General features: G+C 40.8%; 2 protein-coding genes across 7 annotated transcripts; both read right to left on the bottom strand.

Annotated features, from left to right (window-relative positions):
• Window positions 1–1,058: 1,058 nt before the first annotated feature.
• LOC102778486 (phosphatidylinositol 4-phosphate 5-kinase type-1 gamma-like) lies at window positions 1,059–15,925 on the bottom strand. Of its 6 annotated transcripts, none has more exons than XM_006786687.3 (18): window positions 15,631–15,925; window positions 11,850–11,878; window positions 11,618–11,707; window positions 11,348–11,478; window positions 11,143–11,260; window positions 9,315–9,467; window positions 8,575–8,874; window positions 8,133–8,341; window positions 7,971–8,054; window positions 7,546–7,594; window positions 7,297–7,381; window positions 7,033–7,200; window positions 5,994–6,150; window positions 5,826–5,894; window positions 5,176–5,734; window positions 4,493–4,567; window positions 2,633–2,719; window positions 1,059–2,527 (listed from the first exon to the last, which is right to left on the bottom strand). In XM_006786687.3, the coding sequence occupies exons 1-18, from the start codon at window positions 15,722–15,724 to the stop codon at window positions 2,525–2,527; spliced, it is 2,460 nt and encodes an 819-aa protein (XP_006786750.2). In that variant the 5' UTR covers window positions 15,725–15,925; the 3' UTR covers window positions 1,059–2,524. The 6 variants fall into 6 exon arrangements, with proteins under 6 accessions (XP_006786750.2, XP_035761922.2, XP_006786752.2 ...); XM_035906029.2 differs by having other exon boundaries at window positions 2,633–2,716; XM_006786689.2 differs by lacking the exon at window positions 15,631–15,925 and adding an exon at window positions 12,367–12,581.
• Window positions 15,926–17,001: 1,076 nt separating this feature from the next.
• On the bottom strand, window positions 17,002–20,653 carry LOC102778210 (phospholipid hydroperoxide glutathione peroxidase-like). The gene is made up of 7 exons (XM_035906030.2): window positions 20,553–20,653; window positions 19,707–19,801; window positions 19,469–19,613; window positions 19,039–19,190; window positions 18,132–18,156; window positions 17,912–17,971; window positions 17,002–17,567 (listed from the first exon to the last, which is right to left on the bottom strand). Exons 1-7 carry the CDS (start codon window positions 20,616–20,618, stop codon window positions 17,535–17,537), a joined length of 576 nt encoding a protein of 191 aa, XP_035761923.1. The 5' UTR covers window positions 20,619–20,653; the 3' UTR covers window positions 17,002–17,534.
• Window positions 20,654–23,978: the final 3,325 nt, after the last annotated feature.

Below are 23,978 nucleotides of genomic sequence, written 5' to 3'. Positions count from 1 at the left end.
AATTCACTGCACACTTGATTATATTTACTCTGCACTTTATTTGTATTTTACTTTTTCCTCAAAGCAAATGTGTTGACATGCTTACAAATGAAAGGAAAACTTGAACTCTGAGGCCCTTTTGCCGGCATGATTTGGGTCCACGTTTCCCCTTCGAGGAGAGAGACTGCTGAATCCAGCGATAAGCTTTATCTGCTGTCACTGGAAACATTTCTTTCCAGTGACAGCAGTCTCTTCCGAGATGACGACGCTCCCATTCATGAGGCACGAGGGGTGGCTTGACGAGTGTAAAAATGATGTGAATCATATGCTTCAGCATTCACAGTCACCAGAACAACTTTGGCAGATTTCTGGATCTCTCCAACGCTATCATCAAAACACCAAATGACTGAGTATATTTTGTAAGTTGTGTTACAGAAATTTAGAGAATCATTATTAAAACACCTTTATGCTGTTTTATCCTTTAATTTGTCCCCCATCTGTGTATAGGCCACACCCAAGTGCGTGCTCAGTATATTTCCTCAGTACTTTTTATTCATTATAATTAGCATCACTCTGTCGTTCCTCTGTTCTCTGTTCATTATAATAGAATCCACTATGACCAGCATCACTTTATGCAGACTATCGGCTAAAATTTCTGGTGAGCTGTTTTGGTTGAAGCCTTATCCCTTGCGAATGGCGCCGCATTTATAGCAGTAAGTCCTCTGGTGATTTATGAAAATAAATACATAAATACAATCTCCAGAAAAGCAGTCGAGATGTCATATCATTATGTTTGCATGCCTTGAAATGTCAGTGTGATGTGGAGGAGTGGGATGCGTGGCTTTAAATACAAGCCCCCCTTTTATCATCCATTAGAAACACAATAAAATGACCTATAAGCAGCTGATATTCTGGTATATGTCTTCATGCAATTTAATTCTACGGTTCAACTAAAAGGGGTGAGAAACACTGTGCGACGTTTCAGGCACTGAGAATTCATTTTCTGAGACACTCTGGTGCCATCTAGTGGACAACTTGTTTGTGAGAGTGATTTAGAAAACAAAAACAACAGCAACAAATTACACAATATAATTTAATTATATTTTACACAGTGATCAGCTACAAACACCGTCGCCTACAACGAGGCAGGTTAACTTCAAATAATACAGTGATGTGGTGCAGTGCTGCTTATGGACACAGTCAGGGGGACAAACTTGCTTTAGCAAGCATCACAGTGTGTGGATGAAGGATAGTACAGCGTGCCTTTTCTTGGATGCTTCAGTTCGTACTTTGTTTAATTTGGTAAATCTTGATTAATCCCGGGTGGCCGATTCGACTCTTCTCGCGTAGCCAGCACGCGTGCAGCTGCTTCGGACTTTCATGGCCTTGAACAGCGATAGCTACTTTTTGACAAACAAAAAATATTCGTTTCCCAGTCACACGTTATACGCATGCAAACACATGCACAGACAGAGACATAAGGGCACAGATGCATGTGGTACAGCACACACAGATTATCAACAATTTACAAAAGACCTTTTTTTCTCATTTTTCCCTCTCTTGACCTCTTTGAATATGGAAAACGAGTAAGTGTTTGGCCGATTTCTTGTTTAAACTGCTATAAAACGCAGTTTCTCCCAGTCGCATATGGATTTTTGGAGTTTCTGTGTATTTTCAATTGTTACATATTATCAGAAAATATGAATACACAATTGTTACGATTATACCTTGGTTAAAATCAGTAAGGCAATTTAAACAAAAGCTTTCATCGTCAGAGTTTGTCGAGTGGACTGGAAGAGAGAGAACACTGCACGCACGACACCCACAACATCAACTGTGTTTGAGTGTGTTTTCGACCAACAGCTGACGACAAGATAATAAAACACACATAAGTATAATAAAAAGACCTTAGCCACTGGTACACCGATAAAGTGCTAGGAATAAAGTTACACACAGCTTTGACATGCCTCTAGTGAAAAAGACAAATGGACACACAAATAAAGCATGAAGTAGTAAAGTCGGGTAGAGTCAAAAACAAAGAAGTACCACGTACAGTATGTCCATATTGCATAGCCAGAGCTGGAGAGAGTGATATCTGGACTACGTTGCTTTGCCTGCCTCCAGCCGGCAACCTGATTCTGGATAAGAGGCAGAAAATAAGCACGTGAAGGTTTGGTATCTCTGGAAACTTTGGGATCAACTCTAAAATTTATCATGTTGTGTTTGTTGCACAGAGAGCCCAGTTTTTATAACACTGAAAGCATTCACAGTGCCAGCGTGATACCTCCACTTGATATCAGTAAGATTGTCCTGGAGCTGATGCTTTAAAATGTTGACTATAATACTGTAAGATTTTTGATTGTTTCTTCGGCTCAGCTAAATACTTCCAAAAAAAGTTCACTCCTTTGGTTTTTATTGGCAAAGCAAGCTCTCACATGCAGCTTGGCCAATCAGCGCGAACTCTTTGTAGCGTCCTGGTGGCTTCATCGTTAAAGTCTCACGGATGACCTCTGGCTGCACCCATCGATGCTGCCTCCTCTGTGAGTTACTGGAGAAAGAGAAGATTAACATTAGAGAGGCTGGCAAAGCAAATGCGTCCACTCGTGTCGGTTCTGTGATTTAACTTTGCCTCATGAATGAACCGTGCACCTACTGGTTCACTCTCTCCATCTGAGCCCCGTCTGGACTCTGAGCTGCAGTGCAGAGGAGAGTACGCCCAGCTCCGATCCTCCTGAGTCTGCTGTTACCAAACACAGCCGGCAGAGGGCAGCGCAAGAAGAAAGAAGAGCAGAGGACTTAAAACTGATTTGGTAAACAGAGCTCTGCAGAGACAATCCCTATTCCCGGAACAGTTTAAAGCTGCAATGTGCAATTTTGCATGTTGTGGCTTCTGAAGGTGATGCACTTATAAACATTAAAATCAGAATATGAAATAAAAGCCTTGTCATCAGATCAAGCCATAGCCACTCTGTCCAAATCATGCAGATCAGCTTTAAGGGCGGCTTCTCCAACTTCTCTATAATTTCAAAAGGGAAACTAGGTCTGTGTGAAGTAGATGTTACTTCCCCTCTTTGTTGCTTGTAAATTATTTCGCTGCTGCTTTTTAAAGTCACAAATAATTAATGTAATATGGAAACTTAAAATGTTAGCGTCACGGTCATTTACTGCCCCAGAAAGGATGATTACATTCAAAGAGGTTCAAAGAAGCTTGAACATCACTAAAAGCACAAAGCAAGTACAAGTTACAGTCAATTAAATGTAGCACAAAAAGTAAGGACCTTTGTGTTTGGTTGATTATTTCTTTGTTGTAACAAAGAAATGCTTCTTGCCAAGGATTTACTGGTGGAAATCCTGTTTCTGCTGCCACACTTGTAAGGAAAATGCATTTGTGGGTCGAGGCCATAAAAAACTTGCCAAATCTTCTCTGCTAATGCCAAACAGCTTATTCTGCTGTTGACTCTTGTTTCGAGCCTCTGGTACCCCAGGTGCTGACAATCAATTGGCTGATTTGTGGCTGATTAGCAGCACCTGTGAGCATGGACCCTGTTGCAACGGTCAGTTGGCGTCTGCCCCCAGCGTGCCACATTTTACTGGTCTGGATGAGCTACTTGATTGTATGTTCCACAAAACTAAGCTGGATTATTATTTGGAGTGAACCCAAGTGCAATCTCTAAATTGAAGGATACAGCCGATATCTGCACAGCTCCCACTGTTCCAAGAACATTAATAAAATCCTTTAAGACCCATCTCACCTTGGTCATTTATGGATCTGAAACATCTCCCTTCAGGCAGATGTTTCAGATCCATACTGACAAAAGCAGACTAAGGAACAGCTTTGATCCCTCAGCCATCACCATGCTGAATGCTGCCAGATTTTAGACAATCAGATCCAATACCACTTTGATGTACAATGTTTACATTAATACAACACAATATCATGTTTACATATTAACAACTGCAGTTGACATTGGTATTTACAAATAAAAAAAATGGTGTTGATGTATTTTTATTTTATTCTTCATCTATAGACCTCAATTTCATTGTCCAATGTTTCATTGTTACCACGGCAATATAGATTCTCACCCTGTCAGCACTTAGGAACCGCAGGCATGCTTTTGCCCTATAAAAGTGGGGCATTTTAAGGGGAAAAACTGGCTTTCCAATGGAATAAGATTTACTGCCAAAAAGCATTGTTACAACAATCAAATCATCAACCAAACACACATTTATCCTGACCTATTGTACTACATTTATTTAGAGGTCCAGAAACCTACACGTTCCAACTAATCTTTACTGCCAACAAGCTACATGACGTGCAGTTTTATATGCAGCGCCCTTTCTTGTGACATCCGCATGAAATAAATCATAGGAAACAGACTTTATTTTACCTTCAAAGATCATTAAGTAGCTATGTGTGCAACAGGCCCAATGGAACAGTTACTACCAGTGTAGTCTAGTGTGTACAAACATCTCCTGGACTAATGCACAGCTAACTACTTTGATGGTGACTTACATTGTAACTTGAACTAGAGTTTAGCTTACGACGGCCAAGAACTGGAGAGTACACCCAATATCTGCCATCTGCATACTGATGGATGGACACACACACATGGACACACACATGAAAATGAAGTGATCTGAGCATAAAATTATAAGGAAAAATAATATGCATGAGAATATAGAAGGAGTTATAAGAGAAACATAAAGCAGAAAATGTGGAATGAATGGAAGAATGCAGCAAAAAAAAAATCCCACAAAGGATAGAGCTGTGGAGAGCTGTGAGTGAAGCTGAGAGGAGGAATGACTGCCGATCAGCAGCTAAGAATCATGCTGTGCAGAAAAGGCAACAATCAAAAAGCATGGACGGTGGCTCCTGGCAGCCTCGTGCTTTAGTTGAAATAAAGCATTTTGAAAAGCAAGAGCATTTCCTATAGTGCGTGCAAACAGACAGAGCCCCCTCTCCCCCCCTCACCATCACAACTCTACCACGCTGTCCTGACTGGGCCACTGCAAAACACCCAGCAGATCAAAGACAAACATCAGATAAAATCATCTTTACTCCCTGAAAATGGATTTTCTCATAAATCTGTATGATCGTTGTGGTTTGTTTTACCTCCTTTAAACTGTATCTAGTGTGGAATATTTTCTGCAAAACAAGAACCAGAAGAATTGGAGCGCAAAAACGAGGGAACTTACAAAGTATATGTCGGAAACCTGCACCTCCCCATCCAGTGAGTTTTGGCTGCTGGAGACAGACAGCTGATTGCGCGACGTACGTGGTGACTGCTGACACACCTGGGGGCTTTGAGGGACAGAGGAGGGGGGCGTCGATGGCAGGTGGTGAGAGGAGTTGTGGGAGTAGGAGTGAGAGGATGCCGGACAGATGGGGGTGAATGCTGATGCAGGAGGAAGGGTGGAGCTGTTTGGACCTGTGGATCGTGCAGCGGAATGACAGACTGGAGAAGAAAGGCTTAAAGACTGAGCAGAAGCAGGAGATGTGAGTGGTTTGGTGGACGGACGGATTGATGAAGTAAGTGTGGAGGATGAATACCCGCTGCACTGAGAGGTGGTGGAGGAGGAGGAGGACACAAAGGAAGGAGGAAGGCTGGGTGATGAATACTGAGAGCAGGGGTTAACAGAAGGAGGAGTGGATGACATAGATGATGCAGTGACAGGAAGCAGAGGATCAGCTGCTGGATGGCTGGATGTGGGGATTTCTGTCATCTGCGTGAGCTCCGTGCTCTTTGGGATTTTACTGCATTAACCAAGACATAGAACAATGTTAGAATACCACATATGAATAAATGGAAACCATTCTGGGATTTTCGCACTGCATATGCATCTACCTGAGCTCCACCTCCACTGTTATGGTGTCCTGGCGTTCACCATGAACCTCAACTATCTCTTTTTGTGACCTGAAAGCAGACAGAAGCACAGAGCAAGCATGACCGTGGAAGAACAATATCCTAAGAGCAGATTAGATATAACATTTTATATTCATCGGATATTCTCACCTGGAAATGTTTGGTGAAAGCATTTGCCTCCTGTAGCGAGGGTGCTCAGGTGTATCGAATGGGGTGGTGGGTAGGGAGTTGTTTGATGACAGAGTGGTAGCGATAGATGCTGTGGTGGCATCTTCAAATGAAGGAGGGGTGCAGGGCGGTTCCTTCCCTGAGGGGCATAGTTAGGTAAGAGATCATGAGCTGTGTGCGCAAGAGAGATGAAAAAATGAGCAGGACACAAATTCTTTAAGAAACAGAGAGCACGCTAACATTAAAGGTGCATCTCAGGAGGCTGTACCACAGAACAAAGATCTATCTGAGTGTACGACACTGCACTGCACTCTTCTCTGAACCTCTGATATCTGAACTCTGCCATATGCTTGCAGTGGTCCTTAAACTCAGTTACCTGTACAAAATTAAAATTTAATTGTCTTCTTACATTCTTGCTCTTACAGGTCTTAGAAAGTTTACAAATGTTCCCTTTTTTACTGAAGTAATATCCATCTGGTATTGATGTGCACACCTCATATTATGCCCTTCCTGTGTCATCTAGTATTGATTTGTTACTTTTACTTATACTTTGTTTCTGATGCTGCTATGCTGCTGTTTCATCACTGCACGTTAATAATAAACAGTAATGTTTGATTTATTTTACTTAAAGGGAAAAGGAGCACTCAGCTGCAGAGAATAGAGGACGTCAGTGTCAAGGCTAGAAAGCTGCGCTGTGAAATCACCATTGCAACTGGGCAATCGCGTTGCTGTATTAGCTTTTAACTTGGTGTAAAAACAACAACAACAAAGGAGACGTAAGCTTTCTTAAGGAACTTCCTAACACACAAATCACAACAGTAGTTCCCTCAAGGTGCTTTAGACTGTAAGGTAAAGGTAAAGCCCCAAATGAGCAAGCGGTTTGGCAACAATGGGAAGGAAAAACTCCCTTCTACCAGAAAGAAAGAAAACCCTTAAAGGAAACCTTTGTGCACCCTGTGGGAAATATTTCTCTGTTCTTATCAAGTCATTTCTTTCAATTAAAGCTTAGAAAAGGTCATACCATTGTCCTCCAGCATGGGGAAACGAGCTCCTCTTAGGTTCTCCAAGTTGTCCAAGTTTTCTGGCCTGTCATCAGTCAGTGAAGGTCGCTGCCCCGTCGAGCTGGCTCCTGCGCTGGACTTGGACATTAGAACCCCTCGTCCTCTCTTGGATGGAGACGATCGCAGTGCTGTAAATTCAGCAGACGGATTACTTGGACTCGTTCCCTTTATTAGGACCACAGGAAACGCTACAAACTGCGACCTATGCACGTGCATGAACTCACAGCAGCTCTTCTTGAACACAACTGTGCTACAGAACTTGTAGAACCTCTCAGCATAGAAGCTCGGTCTGTGAACCGACACAGTGTCCTGTGGGAGAATACAGGTCCCAATAAAGAAAGAGTGAAAATAAAATATATAAACATTTTCTATCCTTATTATATGCCGTAAAACAAAAAACAAGATATGGTTTAGACTGGTCTGTTGGGCTTGGATTCAAACTATTACATAACAGTTACATAAAAGATACTCACTCCATCATGGATGAGGGACTTCCAGGAATGCTCCACTTTCTTGATCAGCCTGCCAGATGGAAAAATTCAATTATTTATTAGGTGCCGCACATATCTAGCAGTTTACTGCTAAATCAGTGGCTAATATTGCCGACATAAAGCAATCTTCCCAAATAAAAAAAAAAAATTAGAAATCAACCTTTATGTAGATCCTCATTCCTTCCACCTGCATATTATTATTAAATGATTTTGCAGCTATTTAAAATATGACATGCTTGATGACATAAGTAGTTCCCAGTAAAAAACTAAGGGTTTGAGTATTAACAGTGCATTTTTTCTTAATAATCTTCCCAGAAGTGTGCTACTTCTGCACCCAACTAAGCCTTCGTTGTTGTGTTTTCTTCAGTGGCACACTGTCTCACAAGTAGCACACACTGATCACCTACCTGTAGGACTGCAGAATGTCAATGATTCCAATGAACAGCAGGAGGCGCTCCCCTTTAGCACCCATAGCTGGAATCCCACCCATACTAAAGAGAGCAGAAACGTTACCCTGTGAGCATATTTGAGGTGAGGGTGAGGAGAGGCTTTTTGAAGTGCTGTCTTACGTGTCATCCTGCTCCAGAGTGTCCCTGCATGTGGAGCCTCCCTGTATTGACTCCATGGCACTGGAATACAAGGATCTTTGCCCTGCAGGCCTCTTTTCATCCCCTCCTTTGATGGGTGAGCCCTGAGACTGACGCTCTCTCTCTGCTTGGGTCTTGTTGTGGACCCCAAGCAGCAAACTGTAGTCCATAATCTTAAAACTCTCCAGAACCTGATGTAAAACACATAAAATGCAATAAATATTTATGAAATCTTTGAGGAAAACTATTAATATTTGAGTATGGAATTAATGTTAGAGCCTTTTAAGCTTTTTTTTCCTGCTTTCCTCAAATTCTTTCATGAACTACCAGGAAGATGTGTGGTTGGCTTGGCTGCTAGATGCACAGTGTTAATCTACTTTTACAAAGACCAGTTTATCCGGCTCCTTTCTATTCGCCCTCTTACCAGGCAGTCTCTTTGCAGCGTTTTGACCAGAGCGCCGTATGTGTCCTGGTCCAGTGTGAGGCCTTCAGGAATATCACTCAGAAAGTCCAGGTCTTTAAAAGTGGGTTTGGACTTCTCTCTTTCCTTCTTGGATGCTCGCCGCTTGTATGTTGAGCCCTTTAAGTCGAACTTGAGGTGCATGCGTACGGAGCGTGGTAGAATATTGTTCATCACAACCACTCTGATGTTCTTTCCTCCACACTGGACACAGTAGAGGCCAAAAAACTTTGGCAGTAAAGTCCGGGGGTTCTGGTTCAAGTTCTGAAGAGGGATTTATAAAGGGAGAGAGAGAGGCGCAGGGAAGAAAATGTGGCACATTAGTGGTTAATTTTGGTTGCAATCTGTGGCTTTCATCCCATTTCAGTACCATGCACATGCGAAACAGCGTGACTCAACACCAGGCCTCAGCTCATGCTTGTGTTTCTCCACCGTGTCCGTGCTTCACCAATTAAGGAGTACCCAGCCTAACTCCATGCTCTCACCTATCAAAACACCACCACCTGCTGACATCACCGCTAACCAGGTTTAGATTAAGAGGATAAAGGTGACTCGAAGTTTCTGTTGCTGGTCTGCTCTGTGGCATGTGCAGTTCAAACCCAAAGCAAGATTTCATTCTCCAACTCCTAACATATTATCACACTTATGGAAATCATTCATTTGGCTTACTTTCCCAAAATGATTCTAATGGATGAGATACTTACCATGTAGTATCCAGGGAGCAATTTCTGCAGAAACTCAGCCTCTTTGTGCAGCACAGTTTTGATGATAAACTCATCATCACGGGTCACGTAGAAAATTGAGCCACTAGCTCCTGGATTTGACAGCTCAATCAGTGGCTCATTACACAGAGAATACTAGACAGAAGCACAGATAAGAAACAGAGTACAATTTCACCTGGTGCATTTCCTCAATTCAAACAGTCTGACTTTACGATCTCTGGAAATATGTTTTTAACATGCAAATGCTACAAAAGCAAACTAATTCATTAATTTCATATTATGCTCGTGTCACCTGTTTTGACTGAATAATTAGATAGTCAGAAGTTCGTACAATATTCATTACGTCTTTTTTGGGTGGCTGCATAGCTTTGCTCATGTTTGAGCCACTAGAGCTTTCCACCATCCAACCAAAGGACTAATGCATCTACCCACTCACTCGACATTACTCATCAGCACAAAAAAGAAACTATGTGTGTATAGGTTGTTGAGATTACTACAAATTAATGCTGTATTAGTCACTCAAATGAACTTACTATCTTTACTGTTGCATTCATTTATCTTATAAAAGTGTGCAGAAAGCAGGGATAATGTTTTACCAAAGCTCGTTAGGCTTTAGCCTCATGGAGGCATTCCAGTAACATCAGCAAACTTCTCACAATATCTGACATTTGAGGTATTTGAGGTAATTCTCTGGTTGGAGGCTGGAGAAATGAGCTGAGAGGTAAGCGCGTACCCTTTGATTGTAGCTAATTTGCCTCACATAGGAAGGCAATTTTCTATGGCTTAGCTGACAAAATGCAATTATCTCATTACTCCACCCCTCCACCGGCAGCACAAACACATGCATACACAAAAACAAACCGCTCTGACCGTCCGCTGACACTACTTGGAATTTTAAAAGGAAGGCTTTAGTCAGCTAATCTCCCTCTGGCACAGGTAGAATGTGAGCTTAAATGTGCTGCTGAGAACACGCTATGTCACCTCATGTGCACATGCACAGTGTGTGAATGGTCGTGCAACTGAGAACTGTGACCTTGATCTTGACCTTGACCTTGGGCATGATTTGAGTGGAAACTCATTAGGTTATCATTGTGTGCAAGTTTCACTGAAATCTGACCAATGCTTTAGGGAGAAGAGTAATTCTTGTAAAAATGTAAAGGTGCTCACGGCACAGCAACTATTACTTTGACCTTGAGCACAACACGGGTGAAGATCATTATGTGTAAGCTTTAATATATTCTGACTAATACTCTAGGATGAGGACTGATATTTAAATTGTGGATGGACACATGATGGGCGCCTTGCCGTGTCACATGATCATCTGAGTTAAAAATATTGCGTCATGTCTAATAACTGGTGAAAATGATATTGACATACTGCTTTTCCCACAATGTTCCTACTATGCAAATACAATTCTAGCTAAATATTGACAAATAGGAGGTCTTGGGCAGGATTAATATAGTTTGAGAGAGAACAGTTAAATTACAGTGAAATACTCGGAATCAAGTTTCAGTCAGGATGACTTTGGAGGTGGGTTACAAAGTGGCTTGCAGAGACAGTGACAATTGTAGGCAGGCTAATCCAACTTAAATAATGTGCTTTATATGAGATTTTCCACTAGGATGTGTAGAAGGATATTAGCTGATGACTTGATCTGATGGCTAAGCTATGCTATGCTATCTTTAGTTTATGGAAATCTTCACTTCTCATCCCGTGTGTAAAGGAATAACAGTTTAGTTACACTGTAATTTAGATGATACTTAAATACACTGAGTGCATTGTGAGTCATCAGAGAAAATAAGTATCTCACCAGGTAATCATCCGGTCGGATCCCAAAAAGCTCTCTGAAGTAGCGGAAGGCCACAGGGGCGTAGGTTTTAAACCTGAAGTCTGGGAAGTGGTGAGCTGGTGTGAGGTTACTGCCTTCGCTGTATGGAGTAAAGTGCGACAACAGAAAGAGGATAAGAAGCAATATCTCATGGAAATTGTATGCACATCTACTGATATGAATGTACCTGGGGAAGAAGATGCTTTCAACCACGTAGAAGTCCTGCATGAGCACATCTCTCTCGGGCTTGGAGCTGAGGTTGCCAACAGTATATCCGATACCCAACTGGATGGCACCTTTCAAAGCAGAGGAGGTTGTCTGGAGGCGGACAACAAAGAAAAGAGCAACAGACCAAGGTGTGGGTGGCAAACAGTTGAAATCGTGATGCCACGAAAACCTACAAACAGTATTAAGAGACAAACAGGCAAAAAAGAAAAAAAAACAATAAAAGAAAAACCTTCTTGTAAGTCGTCTCTCCAGAGGCATCGACCCTCCTGTGGCCAATCTTCTTCTCATGCCCTTGGCTTGATCCGAATGGGGATGGCATCTGTCACAGATAACGTGTATTATTCCCATGAAAGTTACAATGAAATGAACTATTCAAGCAACAAATAGATGAGAGAACAGATCGAGCAGATGCAAGACACAGAGACAGGTGAGGGGTGTAGAATGTGAAGCAACAATGGCACCTCTGTTATTTGAGCCTTCCTGCTTGAATCTGTGGACAGAGGCAGAAAGAAGGAGAAAAATGTTTAGCTGTAAACTCTTCACACTTCACTCACTCAGTGCCCACATCTGTACATTACTCAGCATGAGTGAGTGTGCACCTCTAGCTTTAATATCAAGCTAAATAATTAGCCCCAAATTAGACTGAAAGCACACGTCAAATATCCCAAAGTAAAAGAAACAGCCAGACTCATTCTGTGGATGCTCAGGATTCTAGTTCAGAGTAGCAACATCAATTATGAGCACTACATGATAGTATGCAACATCAGCTCAAACTTTCTTAATTTTGTAGGTTTTAACTTGAAAAACTTTATCTGTAGAGCTTGAAAAAGCCAGTATAGCAGCATTGTCATTAGCATTCTGTTCCACATTCCTTGGCTCAGGGTCATTTCATTGTAGTTCATTTAAAAATGGAAATGTTCAAATGCTACTTCTGCAGCATTTATTAATCTTGCCAAGTAAATTGGTGTTTAAACTCACCGCAGAAGAGTTTAGTCTCTACAAGTTAAAAATTGTTTGATAATCCAGAAAGAAAAACAAGATACTGGATGCAGTGAAACTGTCTAAATCAAACTGACATCCAACAGTCAGGCTGCTGCAGCGTACCGTCTGTGTTTTCTATTCCTGGATCAGTGAGATTTGTAGAGAGAAGGTAAAAACTCTATTGGATTGACTTCCTTCTTAATCTGAGTGCTGCCATTGGCCGAGGTGTCCAGATCACATAACCGACCAATCACACGCAAGGATTAGGAAAAAATCTTTCCAAGCGGCAGGAAGGACGCAACTAGGCTGTGTTTGTATGTATTTAATGGGATGAGAGAGCAGGAAGCAACTTCATTGTAACTTTCATGTTGTATGAGAGTCAAGGTTAACAAAACATTGCTGAGATAATGCATGAGAAAGCCATGTTAAAGTACACAGCAGACACTGTAGCAGATTTTGCTGTCAGTTAATCATAACAGAGCAGTTTGCTGATCACATAATTTGATGTCGACTCTTCAAAATGCAAGTATGATCTCAACTGTCATAAACTTAAACTAACATGCAGAATATTTGATCTAACAACAGTATGAGTAGCACACAGTCATCCAAGGCCATTAATACAAGTGTATTCTCCTCTTACCAACTCTTTGCTTCACAATAGCGGATGTTCACTATCTCAGTGGGGCGTTTGCTGAGTACCCTAAAGACAATGCACAGCTGAGGCTCCCAGGAGTGTCATTAGTTTTGCATGTGTTTGCTCATGAATACAATGTTCCTAGGTTACAGTTACAGGATGCAAACAGTTAATGGAGTTCATCTTTTAATGGCAATTGTTAGGACCAGAGCTAGAGAAAGATTTTTAAAGATTGGCAGTTTAGAAATCCAATATATCAGCAATTATTTTCTTCTTTCCAACACATGAAACATAAATAGATCTCTCTAACATTTATTATGTGCAGTTACTTATGAGTTCTTGTTAAGATGATATGACAACACAGTGTAAAAATAATCTTGTTAGTGTATTACTTGTTTATGCTCAGCTCAGGTACCAACAGGAAAGTGCAAAGTGCCCTCTGGTGGACAAACTATGCAACATAACCACTCATAACACAGATGAGCGGTGTTTCTTCCCTCTCTTCTTTACCTTTGTAACCATAGTTACTCCACTAACATTTATTTTTGGTCACATTTTTGTCATTTGTGTAACTTATGCTGTTGATTTATAATGCACATCAGGTACAATTTTATGGTTTTTTATTATTAAGTTTATTAATTACTATTTATCTCAACATACGTTTATGTGTAGCATTATTATTTTTCATGGCACCTATTGCAAAGTCATTTTGGTTCCCACGTTGCAGTGTTTGTGGTGGGATTGTTTTTAGAGTGCAAGATTTTGTGTGTCAGGGAGACAACAGAGAAAAAAGTGGAGTACACACTGTTCTGTTGGTATTTATTATAGAAGATATTTTTAAGAGAAACTAAAGCCTGCCATAAACCCACAGCAACAGCCAAAGACATTGGAGGACACTACCACGACCGTGACACTTTTAAAATTTGTATTTTTCTGATATAATAAATACCAGGATCAATATATTGAAGAATAGCTCATATCGGCTGGTCCATCGCCCTACAAATATATTGGTCAGGCACTAAATTCAAAGCCTAAAAGGTGAACTGTGTAGTGTCAGTGAAAATGTGAGGGGATCACCAAAGGTGTTCATCCTCCGGAAACAATTATTGGTCATTACAATCAATTAGACAAACTGACTGATTACAACTTGACATCACCATAGGTAATAATTGCTCAATAGTTATTTTGCACACACACACAAAAACCATTATTTTAACACATGATGCGCACGATTGCACAAACAAAAATAAGTGGATGATGAAGAATTAAATGATTTCTTTGAGGGGAGGTTAAGTGGACTGTTTTGAGTGGCAATGGGGCAAAAAGTTCTGCCTTTTGTCAGGATGTATGCACCTGTAAACTGCAGATTAGTACTGCAACAAAGCCTCTCAGGCAAAACAATGAGGAGTATCCTGGGGTGGACGTGCACACAAAGAGTCTCTGTGGGATTAGGGTCAGGCTAGAATAACGTGTCACTGAGCTGCAAGCAATAAACAGGACAAACCCCACTGTGTCATCTGAGATTAGTATGTGGGTGAACGGCCACCTGTAAGATGAATTTACTTTGAATGTGTAATAAAAGAGTTTAAAGGACATGTGCAGTAACTGAGAGCTCACTGAGGTATTCTTGTTATGACATATTTTGTGTCAGTGTTGAGAGAAATATGCCTTAAGGGCTGTGCGTTTGATGGCAAAGAGGATTATAGCTTTTCCTTATCAGCTGGGGGGAAGAAATGGTGGCCTGTTGCTGTGACATTAATGTGACACTAGACACGGGGGTAGATTTTGATGCTCTTTGCATTCAGATATATTTTGTGAACCGCTTACGCCTGAGCATGCACAGAAAGGAAATTTGCTGCAAAATTAAATAACAAAATTAAAATGTCATGGCATGCTCTGTGGTATGTGAAGCAGTGGTGTCCACCGCAATGCCTGAAAATGATATGCATTTAAGAGATTACTCTGTGATTTATGTTTTAATTCCACAAGAGATTACATGAGCCACTCTCCAGATATAGCTCAGAAGAGGACCAGACAGATGGCAAGAATTATGAGGACGGAGAGAAGCGGAGGAGAATAAAATGACACCTGACAGAGACAGAGAGAGCACACAACGTTTACCATTGGATGCTCAACAGCTAACGGTGTGTTTGTCAGCCTGTTCATGATGATGCACATACAAATGACTGCTGTCGTGTATTTGCCATGCAAGTAAACACTTCCACGTACTCATTTGGGAAAATTAACTTTCATCTCAGCTCAGCTTTATTTGGTCTTGTGGGAATGTGTGGACACATCCCTAATGTGCACCTTGTGCTGGTGCCAGCCTGCGGTGAGTCAGTGGCATTTAAAGAACACAGTGACTTCAATCTTGAGTTATTCAACCCACCAATCTATTGTTTAGTCCCACACTTTAGTGGGATTACCCTGGGCTACTACTCTGTGGATCTGTTTTGGTGTGATTTTCTCGTCTGTGCCTAGCTGTGTCCACGCACTGTTTGCAGGGTAGGATGCTGCCCAGCTATGCCCAACTATCCGGGTTAGATCAGCTTTCATAGGCGGCGGCTATTAATAAAACCGCCACCAAAAATGATGGCAGTTTGACAATTTCACTAAAACATACGAACCAGGGTCCCCGAATTCAAGCTGCATAGATGGGCCAGCGGCCGCTGCCTCGTTCGGGCTGCCGTCATCCCCGGTTCCCGCAGTCCCCGCTTCCATCTCCCGGACGGTTCCTGATCACGATGCGCAGCCGCGTCCTTCCTCAGCGGGAACCAGATGTTGCTGGATGCAGAACCCCGGTCCGATGTTTATTGCTATAAATGCCCACCACATAACTCCACGGATGCAGGTTTTATCGCTGTGGAAGTGTAGCGGCGCGGACATGCTCAGTGCCAGCGGTGCCGATCATCTCTGCCGCTGTTCTGCGTCATCGTCATTATCACGCACCGGGTAAGGCGCGCGCCACTACAGCGTGAGCCCGCAGCTCTCAGCAAAGTAACAGCAGGCCGGGATACACTGGAGGGAAACGATAGGCCTGTACGTGTAAGTAAGAAGGTGCTGCTTCAAACTTAGAAAAGTAAGAAACTTCTGTAAATATAAGGACGTTGAAACAATGGCGCAGAAAGCTGCACACAAGGGAAAAAAAAACACACGAACTACAAAGAGTTGGATGTATTGGTGCATATTAAAGGGCTGGTATGATGCAAGGATGCCAGTGGTTACACTGTCACGCAATAAAGAGGATGTATGTTGTGTTACAAGACACCAGTGGCCAACAAAATATCCACAATAACACAACCTTTTTATTCTATCATTACCTCTTCTAAGAAAAAAAAAAACTATTTTTAGGTATAAATGAGACAAAGTTCCCCAAAATAAACAATTCGTTTTTACAAGTATTTTAAGGACATACAAGTTGGGGGGTGGATTGACTTTATTCTCAAAATGAATACTAGTTTTTTTTTTTCCTTTCTTAATGTGGCCCTAACACTGCTATACTGTTTATCTGCTGTAGATCACTTTTAAGGCCTGCCACTTCTTTTGGCTTCCACTTGACCAGTTTCCACAAATTTCTTACACTGAACACCATGCCGGTAAACCTGTTTTTTAATTTTTAGGAATGACCTCACTGGTGAAAACCAAAAACCTTTTTCATGTATTTCAAACTCTGGGATTTTGCATAGATTCAACCAAAAAAATAAAAATAAAACAAAACTGGATCTTTGTTTAGTTTTCTGTTATGTGCAGACAACACAGGTTGATGAATTATACTTAAATAATTCATAGATCAGTGTTAAGTTGCTAAACAAACAAGCATTCCTCTAAAAATGGTCAAGGACTGGACTGAAAATGACAGAACAAAAACAAACAAAGAAAAAACAAGGCTTTCAGAAAGCCTTGAGAACTATATGGAAAAATATAAGTGTTAAAAAAATGCTGAGTGGTTCAAAGCTTTTACATACTCTATCAGAAATAAACAGACACACTTCTAGCAATTTAGAATTACCATCATTTACTTCTGTTGTGCAGGTGCATAAACAACACATCAACACAATATTCACAATTTATTTTCGAATTTCATTATATAAGCCATGATTTTCAGGTACAACATTGGGCCCTTTGTCGTTTTAAGTGCAAACAATAATATCAGTAGCTATGCAGAAATCTATTAAATTTATTGCCTTCGGTGTTTTCACATAAAACTGACAATGACACATGAACAAACTTGTCAAAGTACCATTCAGAACAGACGGTATTTGTATTGGACTAAAAAAGCAATGGCTGTTTGAAGTATGCTGTGAAGTGCCTCTACTTTGGTTAACCAGTGGATGTTCTCTCTTATGGTCATACGAGGTTTAGTGTGAGTGGGCTCTGGAGATAAGTTGCACGCAAGGGATCATCAGGCTGTGCCCCACCCAGTGCTGGGTTTACAGGCAGGCCGTCACTGGTCCAGGCACACAGACACAACCCTGAAGTCCATAAGAGAGGTCAGAGGTGAAATAAACACATGGGAGATGAGACTGTATTATTACAGGTACGTGGGCAGGTCCTTCTCCACCACCTGCACAGAGAAACAAGTGCAAATGTTACTACGGCAGAGTTGCAGAATAGCAGCAAATACTGCATATAACACACAGATAGGTGTACTGGGCAGACCAGATGGTTACAGAGCTGGGATGCTGAGTGATGAGACGCACTGTGCAAAAGTCACAAACAACCTACTGTCTCAAAATCTGAAGAGTTTCAGTCGTCCTCTGACATTAACATCAGAATAGAAACTGTGCACAGGGCCTCTTGCCCATATATTAACAGAAATTACTAGAATATGCCTACATCCTTCAAAAGGTGCTGTATTCTAGAGAATGCACAAGTATATATTGGAGAAAAAGTGTAGTTGCGGCTTACACTGGGATCATCTGTTGGGCCATATCTCTTCACTACTTGTCCTTCTCTACTTATAAGAAACTGGTGAGAAATAAGAGAGCAATGAAAAGCATTAATTTTCAAATGCAGTTGTAGTTAAAAACAACAACACCCCCCCAAAAGAAAAAGAGAAAAAAAAGAAAACAGCATTAAGTACTGAAGAGCATCGCAGTAAGAGTTCTGATTGTATTAGCTTAGTTACCTTTGTGAAGTTCCATTTGATGTTGCTGTTGGGAAAAAAAAAAAAGTACAAATGAAAACCATACTGCAAACATTAAAAGTCTGTTGTTTATTTAAACTGGAATTCTGTGGGTTTACACTGATGTGCAGATTTTGCTGTTGTTTTTTGGCTAGACCACCTTTTATCCTACTCCCAGTTAAAACATACAAAATAAATATCAACAATTATGCAAATCCCTGTATATGAAAATTAGATTCCTACCCGCAGATGTGAGTAATGAGGATATTCTGCATATAACAAACAATAGTTGACATTTCACATAGCAACACGATCCACGATCCTTATTTTGTCCCTGATACTTTATGCATTTTACTGTATGATTTCTTTGCCTGCTGTTATGTGAATTGTGTTCTTTATTGGAAGGAAAAATGTACAAAACTCAGTCAAAAGAAAAAAGAAAAAAAAACAGAGGGTTTTGACATCCCTTGTTGAGTTCATCTACAACGCAGCAAAATGTAGACAGTGCAAGAAATGAAATCATGTAAACGTCTTTCTACAAACTCAGCAGAAAACGCTAAGAAGCAGGAAGGATGAAGGCAGTGGGATTAAGAGCAACTCCCATTTCAGGGTAAAATGACGTCATGCCTGCCTGCTGTTTCAACACCGTGTGGTAATAGTTACAAAATACTTTAAACTCAGTCCGTTCCATGGCTACAATTTTAAGCTACCACACTTGAAACTGTGTAGAAACACAGAATTTGTAATTATCCATGACCAGAATTTCAGTCACAGACTTCACTTATGAGATTACAGGTGACACAGGAAGCTTTTGTTGCAGGAGGACATGAATGATACGATATTAACATTGTCACTGTACACTTTTAAAAGACAGACATATTGCCAAAAAAACAGAAACAGAATAACTTACTTTCCCAGGGTTCCCTTGCCTTTGGGCTGAGCCTTCATCCACTTCCACAGAGGGTGAGCGTTGTCTCCATTCACCTCAATCTTACTGAAGAGATCAAACTCAGCATTGTAACCTTTGGCAAACTCTTTAATCTCTGCTTCTGACCCTGGTTCCTGAATGCCACAAAAACAACAAACAACTACTAAATTAAGCTAGAAAATGTTAGCATGCACAGATATAAATATAACCAATTGGAAAATAGATCCGAAGTATGCAACAGTCTAGCACGCATGTTTGGTACAGAGTGCAAATCCATTAGTACGGTCTCCTCTCTGCCAGCCCACTTTATTCACACAGAACAGTGAAATTAACTCGTGTTGCATTTATGGCCACATAAATAATTTGTTTGAGAAAGCACAAAATAAAGAAGGCTGGAGTTTATCCACCTTACCTGTCCTCCAAACTGGTTGCATGGGAATCCCAGGATGCGTAAACCTTTCTCAGCATAGGAGGCGTGCATTCCCGCAAGCTGAGTGTAGTTCACCCTGGTCTTTCCTCATTTAGAGGCTACGTTTACGATTATGCACACATACCCTCTGGCGAAACAGAGCACAAAGTGAGGTTAAAATGCTAATTTCAAGCATTAACTACTGGTGCCAAGTGGTTGATTGTGTTAATATTACTTTTACCTGTATTTCTCCAGAGACACCTCATTCCCGTCTATGTCCTTGGCAGAAAACTCATAGATGGACTTGGCACTGTGCCAGTCTTCCACCTGAGCACACTGCACAGAGGTGAAGAAAAGAAAGCGTACACGAGTGAGTCTGTGTGGTTAAGTAACAGCGGAGGATGGGTTTATTATAGGGCCTAAGAGAGACCAAGTTAGTCAGTGCTCTCAATGACAGGCGCACTTTGGCCCATCTGTGTCACCATTCACGTCTCCGCCCATCAGTTTCTACACATAACAAGTTTAATCTGTAAAGCCAACATTTCGTACCTTTACACAAGCCTGCATCTAATAAGCAGAGGAAGGGGTGAGGGGTGGGAAGCTGATTAAAACAAATTTCTCCAGTCAGCCTTTGTTTTAATTCCCAATAGCAGCTTTAATCGGTTTAAATGAGGAAGTAAAGCGATTACACAAAAACACGGACTCTCTCTGACGTTAGCTTACGTCACCTAGCTCTCTTATCACCGGGAATGACTAGCAACTTTAGAGGTGTTTTTAATCTTCATACAGACAACCCAAGCATTGTAGCATCACGAAATACATCTATTATAAGCTCAAACAGAGTCCGCTGTGTGCAGCGACTGAGGCTGAACCGTTAAATAGCGCCCCTGGTCCGCTATAAACGGGTTTAAGCTAGCGTTAGCAGCTGCAGCAACACAAACATCGGATCCATTTATCTGTTGCACTGCGGTCTAAAAATAGCCACACTTAATGTTTTACAGCGGATATAAGAGGACATATTCGCGTTTTTTAGACTCCTGACAATATAAAGCAGGGGACAGGTTTTATCTTTGCTATGTCTACTTACCATACTTCTCACTACTCCTCTGCTCCCTACCACACTCAAGACTGCGGACGATCTCCACAGCCACATGGTGGGCACACTGATCACATGACCTTTTCGGCCCTTCGGCTCCGCCCACAAAGAGCCTAGCAAAGGGGTTGGTGTTACATGGGATCAGCTGTGATTTTGTAAGCACAGAATATCGTGCGTAAAATCATGCAAATACAGAGCCCTAACGAGCGACTGCAGCAGCTTCCTTCTCGCTGCGTCGCTGAAATAACTTTGAGTGCATTGCACCCCATTACAGCGTTATGGCTTGTAAAGTAGACTTTTTAAAATGAATCAACGTTAATTAAGCCTCACAGGGCAACATTACTCAAATGGACCTGATATTTAGAATAACATCCATAATGTTCCTCACCCCTTTTCTTCCTCTTCTTTTTTTCGTCCTTTTGTAAATTAAACCAAAAGTTTCAGTTTTACATTTCTGTATTAATGTAGGGTCTTTACCTTACTATATAAAGTGTGTAGAGTCAACTGCTGTTGTATTTTGGCGCTATATAAATAAAATTAAATTGAACATTTTCATCTTAAGATTGTCATTTTAGTATTCCCTTGAAAAAATTAATTGAAATTGCATCATCCCCAGTTTTCCTCCACTGGAGTTTGTTTCTAAAAGAAATACTGGCAACTGCCAATGCTCCCCCTCAGCCTTTTTGTAGACACACCTATGGTATTAATTTGTCACCATGGGTGACTTCTTTCTTGAGTTACCACATTCATTTTCAGAGTTTCAGAGAAATTGACCTCTGACCTTGACTTTGCCATTTTGATTATAGTATCCATTTGATACTATTTCAGAAAATATGATCTTGACCATGAGGTCACACTTACTAAGATTCAGACTCTGCACTGATGGCATCAACATTGCCTCATTCTTGAGTTCTCATGTTCACAAAGATAGATGTCCACACTGCGCTCCTGCCCACCCAGCTGGTTGATGATGATACGCCATTGTCGTCAACCAAAAAAGTGAGTGTGTGATTATAATAGATGTGTATATTTGGCCTATTTACTCTAAGGACCATTAGTGATCACCTAAAGCTCGACATTCTCAATCAGTTTCTGCGAGCGAGAGCCTTAGATTCAAGTTGTAACAAACACCCAAAGAGAGAAAGTGCTACAAAACCGATTCAGAGCTCAAAACAAGGACAGACTTTGTTCCTTCCTACAGTAGCGTTAAAGGCTGAGATTTGTGCTTACTCACTCACTGGGTAACAACTTGCAGCAGGACCACTCAGGGAAATCCTCATTTAAGTTTGTGTCTAAATATGCTTGTGAAATCAGAAAGAGCCAGATGCCTTGGATGCACAGCCTTGTCACAGCAACAGAGACACACTAACAGATGCCATTGAAGCCTGAGGTGCTGTCACTCCTGACTGCTTATTTTTGTAAACGAGACTGCGAGAAATGGATAAAACACTGGACTGAATGTGTTTATTCTCTATCATGAGCACACTATATTGGATAATTTATAATACAGCCTATTTTACTGTATGTAAACACATGAAAATATTAAAGAAGTATCACATTTTTTATATAATGAAGTGAAGATCTCAAGGACCACTGGATACCTACACTCACTTAGCAGATATACACTAATCTAATGTGATACTTGACTTTTTAAAACCACGTGAGCCTATAATTCATGATGTCCAGAAAAGCAAAAGAAGAAAAAAAAAAGCACCATAGTTTCATTATTCTTCCAACAGAGGGCACTACGCCATTGTAGAAAAGTTTACTATGTTCAGTTGATAACTTTTAAGTCCTGGAAAGAATAATGAGATTTAAGTTGAGAAAGAAAAACAAGACTGTGGTTTATGAAACTCATTTTTATTTTTAGGCTGGTGGCTTATTCCTTTATACCTTTGATCTGGGACTCTGCAGTGGTTTAATGTCAAACCCCTTAAGACAAAGTTTTGCAGCTTTAATTTGGATGTGATCCTTCCTCAAACTAGTTACTGGAGTTGGCTTTAAAACACAAAGGAATAACTTAAAAGTGTAAATCAAGAGGTTATTGTTTACGGAAAAGTTGGCCTGTAATTTATTTTTCAAATAAAATGTTGTGTGTCATTTTATTGGATTAATAAAAGATTTTTTTTAATTTACTTGCTTATTACCACTTGTGATTTCTGTTTTTTAATAAAATGCGACATATTAGAGTTATCTGTTACAAACATAAAGACCTGGATTTACTATATTTCCACTGTATTCATGAGATCTTATTTAATGCAAAGAAAAACTAAAAGCTACAAGTGTAGAAATGTGAACATGGACTGATAAGCTGGATTGCGTCACATCACAGCGATATAACTGAGTCACCTGAGCAGAGAAAATCTGTAACATTTCCAGTTAGTTACTTTTTTTCTGCAATATGTTTAATGAGCTGATGATATGGACTAAAAATTCACATTTTATAAGACACTGAATGATTGAGATTTGACACATAGCGTGCATGTGGGCATAATTTCTGGCACAAATGGAGCCTCATAGCTTAGAATTTTGATTCGTCCAAATTGGTTTGATAATGAGGGCAAAGGACGGCCTTGCATAATTGCAAGGATTCCCATGCAAACCTGCCGTTAATATTCCTGCACGGCGTAACGCTCAGTGAGGTTGGCTGATGTGGATGTCTTCAGAGGAAAAAAGCTTTTAATTAGGATATGACAAAACGCGGAATCCACCACAGGTTTCCACCTGAATCATTTGAAGACCATAATTAAGCACCTCACATATAGCCAATTAAAACTTGAATCAAAGGGGTTCTTCTGTAAAAGGAATCAGTAGCATCAATGTGGTGTGTGCGTGTGTGTGTGGACGCTGTAATTAGCTGTTCTGCGTGTACTGCCGAAGTGAATGTTTATGAAATGATACAGTTTTCTGGTGTGCAGGTGGTTTGGGGTTTTGTTTCCTCCGCGTAGCACAGCTGAAACAAATTAGTGTGTAACTGTGTCACAGGAACTGTGTTCATTTATAATACAGTGTCAAGCTGAGACAATATTATGCACAATGCATCGCGCCAGGCTGGACAAATATTCTGAAATATTGTTAATATGTATCAACACCTGTTACAGACAAGCGCACACACAAGCAAAGAGAGTCACAAATACAGGTTTAATCACAACAACGGGGGATAAAAAGGTCACAAGATGACATTTCAAACTCGTGCATGACATGAGCTCGATATTGTTTAAAAGCCTGATAAATAAACGGTTTAATTATTTGTATGTCGACTGTGGCAAAGAGGTTGCTCTCCTCTGAGGCAGAACTAAGCAGCCAGCCAACAGCTGCTTGTTATAGGTCAGATATTCACAAATAACTAGGCATGTGTATGGAACATCTGTGTGCAAGTGACCAACATAACATTGAGGCAAATCAATTACAGCACGT

Source organism: Neolamprologus brichardi, chromosome 18 (assembly GCF_056152115.1).
Source record: "Neolamprologus brichardi isolate AB-2024 chromosome 18, ASM5615211v1, whole genome shotgun sequence".
Classification (NCBI taxonomy): domain Eukaryota; kingdom Metazoa; phylum Chordata; class Actinopteri; order Cichliformes; family Cichlidae; genus Neolamprologus; species Neolamprologus brichardi.
The sequence above is the reverse complement of the archived record's forward strand: the minus strand, read 5'-3'. Positions and strand labels throughout refer to the sequence as shown.